Below are 12,171 nucleotides of genomic sequence, written 5' to 3'. Positions count from 1 at the left end.
GCACAGCGCCAGTCTCTCAGCAACTTCTCAGACAAAGGAATTCCGACGAGGGGGCTGGACCACTCCTTCCACAAGGCGTGCTCACAGGCGAATGACGTCACCGACAGGCGTGAAAAAACTCTTGCATGCCCACGAGGGTTCAAGCTTGGCTGATGTAATCACATGATTCAAATCCATATGGTTTTTTAAAAAAATAATAAGGTCGGATAATTTTCTCACAGACCTCGTATTTAAATTACAGGCAATTTAATGGCAGCTGCTGCATGTAACTAATAACGTAACTAGTAATCTAAGTTTGTTACTCTTAAGATTGAGTAATCAGCAAAGTAACTACTCAGCAAAGTAAGTAATAGTTACTTTTCTGATTACTCAACCTTAAAAATAACCAAGTTAGATTATCAGTTACTTTATTAGTTATATTCAGCAGCTGCCAACATGTTGTATAAAGTTACTTTTGAAAGTAACTGTGGCAACACGGCTCCTGACATTTGATCACATCTAATTTAGCTTATGAAAAGCAACTTCTAACAGGACTTTGACATTGAAAATTTTCCCAAGGTCAAAATATTTTGTGGAATTGTAAACTAGTGCTGGTGGTGGTTTGATCTCTACGAGCGTAGTGCTCTCGTTTACTTCTGCAACTAGACACACACACAAACACACTTTCAATCGTAAATCCACTCTCTCGCCATCTCTCTTTTTCCCTACACGCACTGCAACAAACGTGTAGGACGGATCAAAAATGAGATAAAGACATGACGGATTTGTGAAGCAACACAAACGTAGTCTGTGGAAATCTGTCCTTAAAGTTTGGTTCTAATTCCTGTACTGCTGAGCTGGAGGTAGTTGTGGAAAACCAAGACAGACACAAGTTCTGCAGCATTTGGAGGCTGACAGCACGGACGATACAGTTTGGATGGCAGAATGAAGAAAAGAAAAAATAACTGTGAGCACAAAAACTTCATTTTTGTTTATTTTCCTGGTAGAGTTTTAGAGTGATTTTTTTTTTTTTTTTTTTTTTTTAGAGTGAAAAAGATCAGAAAACAAAAGTTTGTGAACCACTTTGACCAGCAACTGTCAGAGTAGGTGAAATGAAATCAAGTGGTTTCATCTTCTGTTTCTGGGCAAGTCTCACAGTAACTTTGCCATCCAGTGCCACTGCAGATTCTTCATGAAAGTACACAAGAACTGTGGATGTCCAGGCATGTGGGAGGAATCCTCTGGGCTCCAACCTCATTAGCGTTGGTGTGAAAGAATATACAAGCTTTTGTCCAAACCATCCTCTTTGAGGGGTGACTGTGAAGTTGTAGCTTCACAGATTGAGAGCCTGGAGCTGCTTAAATCACTCTTAGCGATGATGCCAGTGTCTGTTTTTGTCTCAAGCAAAACTTTGCCTGAATTGAGTCATTATCCAAGTGACATCTCAGTGGACATTAGGGCACTCAAGTATAATTCATACTGCACTGACTGCCATAGGAGGACACCATAATGTGGGATATGTGAAGGACATAATCTGTTGTGATCCTGAAATGATAACCTGAGGAACTTGCATGTCAGCACAGGTCATCTGACCTCAGGCATGCCTTGAAAATAAATCTGTCATTCAGGCGAGACATTGGTCTGTTCCACTTTTAGCAAGAAAAGCTTCAAAAAGTAAAATAATAGTAACCAAGCAAAATAAATGTAATTTATTTTAGAGAATAACAAACTTTTAAGACTTCCTTATTCATTCAACAAAAAAGGGTGAATCGTGCACTTTCCAATATCTTTTGAGGCCCAAAACACCCAAAGTGCAAAAATTTCTGCAAATGATGATGTCATATCTTTGACAGCAGTGCAATCAATTCACAGGTGGGCACAAGACACATTCCCAAGTGTTTGAGTCTAATAGGCCTGCGGGGTCAACCAGACTAACTAAAACAGATGCTACACTTAACCAAAAACTAAACCAGTTCTGATACACAATAAAAACATCTATTTTAATAACCATGATTTAAAACTGCGTGTGATCTAAAAACACTATACCTGGAGTGTTTACACATTTCCCCACGTGCACTCAGTCTAGGTCTCAGCAAACTCAGACACCATTCAAACAGGGGTTGGCAATCTGGCTCGAGTTGGATTTGGAGCTGGATTCACCGAGGTGTGAATGCAAATGTGGCTTGAATCCGATGAACTCTGGGATCATGATGTCATATTTCTGGGTTTGCGGGTTCAGCATATGAGTTGTGTGCAAAAGCTGAAGTTAACTTTGCCTAAATTTTGTCTAGCGTCTTAATTTGTCTTTGGTATCAGTTGGTAATGGACCCCAAAGAATTTGGCAACCAGGATGCAAAACAAGTTGTGTGGAATATGTCGGAATCAGAATGTATTAAAGGATTATTAACTGCCTATGAGGTCTGTACGGGGAAATATCAGACCGACGTATTGTCAGTAAACACAGAGGTCTGATAGTCCCGTACAGACCAAGCAAGTGAGGGTAATAATTTGTTTTATTATATGGCTATTATACATGTATATAAACACGCAAACTTAGAGTATCGCCCGAATATGAAAGCTGCCGGCCGCTCATAGTCCAACTTGTTCGCTTCACCTCCATGAAGAGCTTGCTAACATTTGGTCCGGTCGTTAGCTGGTACGCTTTCAACCTGTGTTTTTTCAGGTGCTTTTCATCTGCTGGAGTACGTTCATGTCCCACTTGCTTTTTCTAATCACGCTTTTAGCTTCTGGTTTGTAAAGAAAATACACGTTTCAGACTGATTGTCATGGAAACCGGTCCGATATGGGAAAATATCCGACTGGTAATCCAATTAGTAAGCCAATTAGAGCGCGCGTAGTGTCACAGCCATATAATAATTGAAGATATTGCTGCCACACTAGCACTGCGTGGGTATGAGAAGATGGCAAGCCAGTGGCAAAATAAAGAACCTCAAGACTAAGAAAAAAAAGGTGATGGATTCAGCTTGAGCTAGATTGAGTTTGGACACGTGTGTAGGATGAGCCAGATTTGAAAAAACAGGCTTGAACATTATCAGACTAAAAAGCAATCTGGACTGAATCTAAATTAGCCAGATTACCAACTCCAATCTGAACGTAATCTGTCTTTAAAAGTGCACCAACGCTGAAATGTTCAAAGATGGGCATTTAAAGAAAAACAATGCTAAATGATTAACTCATAAAAACATTAAAACATTCCTGACCACAATCCAACTCACTCCCAGCAGGGAGGCTATCATTTGCTGAAGCTTCCACACAAGAGATTACACCATCCTACACACCTGACTTCCTCTGCCAATCAAGCAGAGCAGAAGACTGCCAGGTGGCACTGGTTATTCCATCGGCTCTTTCTGTAACACTACCCCTCACAAAGTACAAACTCAAACTATTCCACACTTTAAAATTTATTTAAAGTCACAATGAAAATCAGGCCTGGTGTCTGAAGAAAGTCTCTCACAGACGCGATCCGCCCTTTCAGAACTAAGAACAATACAAGCAGTTTTATAAAACTCTTCATAAGCGTAACAAAGGCGGATCTTATTTCACAAAATCCTTCCCTTATTGGTCCCCATGGGCATTCAAGGGAGGTCCCACCTCTTGCCACTGACCCGTGCAATAGTGGGACATGTACAGTAGTGTTCAGAATAATAGTATCAATCAATCAATCAACTTTTTTTTTATATAGCGCCAGATCACAACAAACAGTTGCCCCAAGGCGCTCTATATTGTAAGGCAAAGCCATACAATAATTATGAAAAACCCCAACGGTCAAAACGACCCCCTGTGAGCAAGCACTTGGCTACAGTGGGAAGGAAAAACTCCCCTTTAACAGGAAGAAACCTCCAGCAGAACCAGGCTCAGGGAGGGGCAGTCTTCTGCTGAGACTGGTTGGGGCTAAGGGAGAGAACCAGGAAAAAGACATGCTGTGGAGGGGGGCAGAGATCGATCACTAATGATTAAATGCAGAGTGATGCATACAGAGCAAAAAGAGAAAGAAACAGTGCATCATGGGAACCCCCCCACAGTCTACGTCTAAAGCAGCATAACCAAGGGATGGTCCAGGGTCACCTGATCCAGCCCTAACCATAAGCCCTAGCAAAAAGGAAAGTCTTAAGCCTAATCTTAAAAGTAGAGAGGGTATCTGTCTCCCTGATCTGAATTGGGAGCTGGTTCCACAGGAGATGAGCCCGAAAGCTGAAGGCTCTGCCTCCCACTCTACTCTTGCAAACCCTAGGAACTACGAGTAAGCCTGCAGTCTGAGAGCGAAGCGCTCTAATGGGGTAATATGGTACTACGAGGTCCCTAAGATAAGATGGGACCTGATTATTCAAAACCTTATAAGTAAGAAGAAGAATTTTAAATTCTATTCTAGAATTAACAGGAAGCCAATGAAGAGAGGCCAACACGGGTGAGATATGCTCTCTCCTGCTAGTCCCCGTCAGTACTCTAGCTGCAGCATTTTGAATTAACTGAAGGCTTTTTAGGGAACTTTTAGGACAACCTGATAATAATGAATTACAATAGTCCCAGCCTAGAGGAAATAAATGCATGAATTAGTTTTTCAGCATCACTCTGAGACAAGACCTTTCTGATTTTAGAGATATTGCGTAAATGCAAAAAGGCAGTCCTACATATTTGTTTAATATGCGCTTGAATGACATATCCTGATCAAAAATGACTCCAAGATTTCTCACAGTATTACTAGAGGTCAGGGTAATGCCATCCAGAGTAAGGATCTGGTTAGACACCATGTTTCTAAGATTTGTGGGGCCAAGTACAATAACTTCAGTTTTATCTGAGTTTAAAAGCAGGAAATTAGAGGTCATCCATGTCTTTATGTCTGTAAGACAATCCTGCAGTTTAGCTAATTGGTGTGTGTCCTCTGGCTTCATGGATAGATAAAGCTGGGTATCATCTGCGTAACAATGAAAATTTAAGCAATACCGTCTAATAATACTGCCTAAGGGAAGTATGTATAAAGTGAATAAAATTGGTCCTAGCACAGAACCTTGTGGAACTCCATAATTAACTTTAGTCTGTGAAGAAGATTCCCCATTTACATGAACAAACTGTAATCTATTAGACAAATATGATTCAAACCACCGCAGCGCAGTGCCTTTAATACCTATGACATGCTCTAATCTCTGTAATAAAATTTTATGGTCAACAGTATCAAAAGCAGCACTGAGGTCCAACAGAACAAGCACAGAGATGAGTCCACTGTCCGAAGCCATAAGAAGATCATTTGTAACCTTCACTAATGCTGTTTCTGTACTATGATGAATTCTAAAACCTGACTGAAACTCTTCAAATAGACCATTCCTCTGCAGATGATCAGTTAGCTGTTTTACAACTACCCTCTCAAGAATCTTTGAGAGAAACGGAAGGTTGGAGATTGGCCTATAATTAGCTAAGATAGCTGGGTCAAGTGATGGCTTTTTAAGTAATGGTTTAATTACTGCCACCTTAACAAAGATAGATTGATCATATTTAAGATTGAAGCATTAAATAATGGTAGGGCTTCCTTGAGCAGCCTGGCAGGAATGGGGTCTAATAAACATGTTGATGGTTTGGATGAAGTAACTAATGAAAATAACTCAGACAGAACAATCGGAGAGAAAGAGTCTAACCAAATACCGGCATCACTGAAAGCAGCCAAAGATAATGATACATCTTTGGGATGGTTATGAGTAATTTTTTCTCTAATAGTCAAAATTTTGTTAGCAAAGAAAGTCATGAAGTCATTACTAGTTAAAGTTAATGGAATACTCAGCTCAATAGAGCTCTGACTCTGTCAGCCTGGCTACAGTGCTGAAAAGAAACCTGGGGTTGTTCTTATTTTCTTCAATTAGTGATGAGTAGAAAGATGTCCTAGCTTTACGGAGGGCTTTTTTATAGAGCAACAAACTCTTTTTCCAGGCTAAGTGAAGATCTTCTAAATTAGTGAGACGCCATTTCCTCTCCAACTTACGGGTTATCTGCTTTAAGCTACGAGTTTGTGAGTTATACCACGGAGTCAGACACTTCTGATTTAAAGCTCTCTTTTCAGAGGAGCTACAGCATCCAAAGTTGTCTTCAATGAGGATGTAAAACTATTGACGAGATACTCTAACTCCCTTACAGAGTTTAGGTAGCTACTCTGCTCTGTGTTGGTATATGACATTAGAGAACATAAAGAAGGAATCATATCCTTAAACCTAGTTACAGCGCTTTCTGAAAGACTTCTAGTGTAATGAAACTTATTCCCCACTGCAGGGTAGTCCATCAGGGTAATGTAAATGTTATTAAGAAATGATCAGACAGAAGGGAGTTTTCAGGGAATACTGTTAAGTCTTCTATTTCCATACCATAAGTCAGAACAAGATCTAAGATATGATTAAAGTGGTGGGTGGACTCATTTACTTTTTGAGCAAAGCCAGTAGAGTCTAATAATAGATTAAATGCAGTGTTGAGGCTGTCATTCTCAGCATCTGTGTGGATGTTAAAATCGCCCACTATAATTATCTTATCTGAGCTAAGCACTAAGTCAGACAAAAGGTCTGAAAATTCACAGAGAAACTCACAGTAACGACCAGGTGGACGATAGATAATAACAAATAAAACTGGTTTTTGGGACTTCCAATTTGGATGGACAAGACTAAGAGACAAGCTTTCAAATGAATTAAAGCTCTGTCTAGGTTTTTGATTAATTAATAAGCTGGAATGGAAGATTGCTGCTAATCCTCCGCCCCGGCCCGTGCTACGAGCATTCTGGCAGTTAGTGTGACTCGGGGGTGTTGACTCATTTAAACTAACTAGTGCTATGTGACTAAAAAGATTAATGCAGGTTTTGAGTATATTTCTTACTGTTACACGGGAAACAAGGTACCAGTAGATTCAGTAGATTCGCACAAATCCAACAAGACCAAGCATTCATGATATGCACACTCTTAAGGCTGTGATATTGGGCTATTAGTAAAAAAAAAAAGTAGAAAAGGGGGTGTTCACAATAATAGTAGCATCTGCTGTTGACGCTGCAAACTCAAAACTATTATGTTCAAACTGCTTTTTTTAGCAATCCTGTGAATCACTAAACTAGTATTTAGTTGTATATCCACAGTTTTTCATGATTTCTTCACATCTGCGAGGCATTAATTTTGTTGGTTTGGAACCAAGATTTTGCTCATTTACTAGTGTGCTTGGGGTCATTGTCTTGTTGAAACACCCATTTCAAGGGCATGTCCTCTTCAGCATAAGGCAACATGACCTTTTCAAGTATTTTAACATATCCAAACTGATCCATGATACCTGGTATGCCACAAAATATTCCTTCATTTCTCTTTAGGCCAGTTGATGTGTTCTTTGGCAAATTGTAACCTCTTCTGCACGTCTTTTATTTAACAGAGGGACTTTGCGGGGGATTCTTGCAAATAAATTAGCTTCACACAGGTGTCTTCTGTCACAGCACTTACAGGTAACTCCAGACTGTCTTTGATCATCCTGGAGCTGATCAATGGGTGAGCCTTTACCATTCTGGTTATTCTTCTATCCATTTTGATGGTTGTTTTCAGTTTTCTTCCACACGTCTCTGGTTTTTTGTCCATTTTAAAGCATTGGAGATCATTGTAGATGAACAGCCTATAATTTTTTGCACCTGCGTATAAGTTTTCCCCTCTCCAATCAACTTTTTAATCAAACAACGCTGTCCTTTTGAACAATGTCTTGAACGTCCCATTTTACTCAGGCTTTCAAAGAGAAAAGCATGTTCAACAGGTGCTGGCTACATCCTTAAATAGGGGACACCTGATTCACACCTGTTTGTTCCACAAAATTGACAAACTCACTGACTGAATGCCACACTGCTATTATTGTGAACACCCCCTTTTCTACTTTTTTTTACTAATAGCCCAATTTCATAGCCTTAAGAGTGTGCATATCATGAATGCTTGGTCTTATTGGATTTGTGAGAATCTACTGAATCTACTGGTACCTTGTTTCCAATGTAACAGTAAGAAATATACTCAAAACCTGGATTAATCTTTTTAGTCACATAGCACTACTATTATTCTGAACACTACTGTATGATTTATAATGTAGCCTTAATCTCTTTGTCCTAAGTGGTAAAACTGGTTAAACCCAGTTTGACGTGCACATTCCATCAGAGCACAGAGAAAAGTATATAAAACTGAGGATACAATCCTAAGTAAAATAACTACTTTAATACCAAAAACGAATAAAGAAAACAATAATTAAACACAGATATATCTAACACACTCTTCCAACCCAGTACTGACAGTAGATGAACTGTTCTGTGTGTGACAGTTCCAATAATCTCAGTTAAATTTAGCGTCATTGATCTCCAGCCACTGAAGATGTACATGTCATAAAACCTAGACATACACCGACCTTGTCCAGTAGTGTTTAAACACGCTGTTCAGTGGGCTGTGGGTGAGACAGACAAAAGAGCAGTATGTCCAGACAGTAGTAGTCATCCAGTCTCCTGGTTTAGAGGACTTGGATCAGAAACGTACCTCCCAGTGCTCTCACAGATGCCCACACACGGTGATCTGTCCATGTGCTGTTTATACTCTATTGTAGGTCATTGAAAGCACTTCATGTGTACAGGTACAAGATCTTCACGAGTGTTCATGACTGTTCTGTTTGTGTGTTTAAAACAAACAAACAAACAAAGGAATAAGAAATGCTTCAAAGTTATATTTTAAAGTGTACGTAGGCTCGAACTGGGAGGATACACTTCCCTCCTAATTTGACACACATCCAGATACTTTGGTATTGATTCATTACATGTTGCAGTTCTGAAAAAAAATGTGATTTTTCAAGTATTAAAGACAGATTTTCCTAATACTAAAGGTGTTTCTTTTTTTCATGACTTTTAGTTGGGTCGCACTGAGACAGCTGTGAACAACTTGAACCCAGTGTTTGGAGTGAAGTTTCAGGTGGATTACCACTTCGAGGAAATCCAGAAGCTTCGCTTTGCCATGTTTGATGAAGACAAGTGTGCTACCCAACTCTACGAACATGACTTCCTGGGAGAATTCATTTGTACGCTGGGAGTGGTATGAAACAATTTTACCATTTTACTCAAACATATCTTCAGTTGTAGAAGAGATTATTGTGTAATGTGGAGGAAAAATTGTTGCTTTTCTCATGTCTGCAAAAGCAGAGTGTACTGGGCCAGGGTCATCCTTTGCTTGCTTGTCTTTGATACAAGATGTTGTGTTTCACCAAATTCACGACTAAACATCTGATCATGGCCCAGACTAGCCAAAGGCCATGTATGTATTATGATTTTGTTTTCATTATGGCAGAGATCCTTAACACGGCTCTCTGAGTGTGAAAAGCCAGAAGGCTCTGTGGGCACATTTGCATGCGGCACCTGTCGGAACTTCTCCGGGTGCACCTGTTTTCTGCTTCAACCAAAATTAAATCTCACTGTATTGTATGTCTGAATCCTGAGAGCTCCTTGTGCTGCCTGTTTCATTTTATGCTGACATGATCACAGAAATTCCACAACAAGTAAAGGTTACTTAAAAAAACAGAGAAGGTTTCTAAATCTTGAGCCATTTTAACCTATTGTGGGTAATCAGCAGCTAATAAATTAGCCAGGAATGCACTGAACTAGGCAATTAGGTGACAATGTTTAACTTTTTGTGTAAATGGTAGAATAAATTATAATCTAGATAGTCTGTGCGACACATTCAATTTGACTCAATTCAGTTTATTTTTATAGCACCAAATCAAAAGTCCAACCCCCCTGAGCAAGCACATAGGCAACACTGGTAAGAAAAAACTCTCTCAGGTCTTTTTTTGAGGAAGAAACATCAAGCAGACCAAACACTGAGGGGTGATCTGCTGCTTTGGCCATTCTAATGTTAACAGAAATCAAATAAAGTGCAAGTTTTCAAATATGCAAAATGAAAAAGGTCTGATTAGAGTTCATTGGGCAACAGTGCATAAAAAAGGCTTGCATGCTTGTATGGAGGTTAGTCAGATCTGTAGAGTTGTAGTCCTGGATAGGCTGCATCCTCAAACAGGGGTCCAATAGCTAGGCGCTTGCTGACGAGGGTACCTCCTACAGAGAAAAAGAGAGCACAATCAATCAGCCAGAACTAACAGCACACAAAAAAACTATTTCTCAGAAGTAAACCAACAGAGTAACAAAAAGGAAACTAAAGTGGTCAACAGCAGCTTTACTCCAGAGAATCAGACTGTTTTATCTCAGCAGGCAGATTGTTCCACAGAACAGGTGCACAATAAGTGTGGCCTGCTGACTTCTTTTTAACCTTTAGAACAGCCAGGAGGCCAGTGAAGGGAAGTCAAAATTAGGTTAATATGGTCAAACCTTCTCCTCTTAGTCAGAACTCTAGCAGCAGCATTTTCAACCAGTTGGAGACCTCTGATGCTGGACTGTGGCAAGCCAGAGAATAAGACAGTTATAGTAACAGCAAGCCAACCTAGGAGAGTCAAAGGCATGAATCAGTGTCTCTGTGTCAGTCACAGACAGGATAGGTCAAGTCTTCACAATATTACAGAGGTGACCAGTGATGTCGGTGTTACTCTAATCTGACCTCTTTTTTCAGTAATGAGTAATCTAATGCAACTCTGAGTTGAGCCGCTCTGTGTGTCCTCGCTAAAAACAGCTGATCCGCGACATGTTAACAACTAGCACTTTTTTTCCACCCAAAGTGCCTAAAGTCTCTTTCTGAGGATGATGTGACATCAAAAACACTGATATAACTTTCTCACCTGTCAATCTGTTCATGTTATCTGCATAAATAAACGTTATCCATTCTTCTTGCTCAAACGCCAAAGCAGGGGCAAATCCAGATGGAAAGGGGGCGTGGAGCGAGGCAGGGATGTGGCTCCCCACTTTTGAAGCCTTTTTTTACTACTACTAATACTACTTATAGTAATAATAATTTCAACAACTAAAATGTGTACAGAGAATTTAAATGTTAGAAAAATGAATAACACACAAGTGCAATGTTGATGTTAGCTGGTCAAACTGATGCCTGTGTCTCAAAGTGCTAATGACTTTATGAATTTAAAAGTAAGAAGTTGCTAGACATCCAGTTTTTCACTGAAGCCAGGCAGTCCTCTAAAGTGTCAGTATGTGTGAGATTATCTGCAGTTATTGGAATACACAATGAAACGCAATGAAAAGTAATATCAAAATATTGCACTGTCTGACCCAGGGGTGCTATATAGAGGGAGTATAGCAGAGGGGTGAAAATGGACCCCCGTGGTACCCCATATTTCACAGAAACAAGATTTGAAGTAATACTGTTATATAACACGGACAGTGATTAGATAAATGACATCAACCATGTGAGAACACTGCTATCAATCCCAAAGTAATTCTCAAGTCTACCTAATAGTATATGATGATCCACTGTATCAAATGCAACACTAAGGGCTGGTTTACACACAGACGGTTTTGTCGGTGAGTAGTACGTAGACCGAAGTTCACGGTAGTTCCGGCTGTTTTCGCGGTGGAAAGGGGCGGAGTCAAGTTATGACGGACCTTGATCACACGGAGCGAGTTGCTGTGGAAAGGTCCCAATACAGAGAGTATCATTATTTGCTCCAGGAGCTGCACCTGGGTGACGGCCGCTTTCAGCGCTCCTTCCCCCTCGGCAGGACCCAGTTTGAGGATCAACTGTCCCGTTCATGCACGCACATGTAAAAAAAATAAAAATAAAAAAATAAAATTTTACTCCGCTGCTTGCTGCAGCTGGCTCTTCCCCCCAAAAACGATGTCATAATTGTGTTTAGAAACCAGTCACCATTTGTTTTATTATACATCTGTGTAGTTCATTAATAAAATATTCTCTACAGACGATTCGCTCGCGCGCTCACATAGAAAAAAAAAAAGAAAAGGCAGCAGCTGCTGTTCACTCCAAAACTCTGTCATAATTGTGTTTAGAAACCAGTCAGCATTTGTTTTATTATACATCTGTGTAGTTAATCAATAAAATATTCTCTACAGACGATTCACTTGTGCGCACGTAAAAAAAAAAGAAAGAAAAAAAGAAAGTCCATTCCCTGCTGCTGTTTGCTGCAGGGCTGCAGCTCGCTCTATCCCCCAAAACTCTGTCATAATTGTGTTTAGAAGCCAGTCACCATTTGCTTTATTATACAGCTGTGTAGCTAATAAGTAAAATAATCTCCAGG

At 39.9% G+C, this 12,171-nt stretch overlaps 1 protein-coding gene across 1 annotated transcript in view; it reads left to right on the top strand.

Moving 5' to 3' along the window:
• cpne2 (copine II) overlaps window positions 1–12,171 on the top strand; it is a 167,275-nt gene that overhangs the window by 26,451 nt on the left and 128,653 nt on the right. Inside the window, exon 2 of the mRNA XM_034177110.1 lies at window positions 8,874–9,053. Coding sequence (XP_034033001.1) covers window positions 8,874–9,053 — 180 coding nt within the window. The remainder of the gene's footprint in view (window positions 1–8,873; window positions 9,054–12,171) is intronic.

Source organism: Thalassophryne amazonica, chromosome 8 (genome assembly GCF_902500255.1).
Source record: "Thalassophryne amazonica chromosome 8, fThaAma1.1, whole genome shotgun sequence".
NCBI classification, from domain to species: domain Eukaryota; kingdom Metazoa; phylum Chordata; class Actinopteri; order Batrachoidiformes; family Batrachoididae; genus Thalassophryne; species Thalassophryne amazonica.
This window is presented reverse-complemented; position numbering and strand designations above follow the sequence as displayed.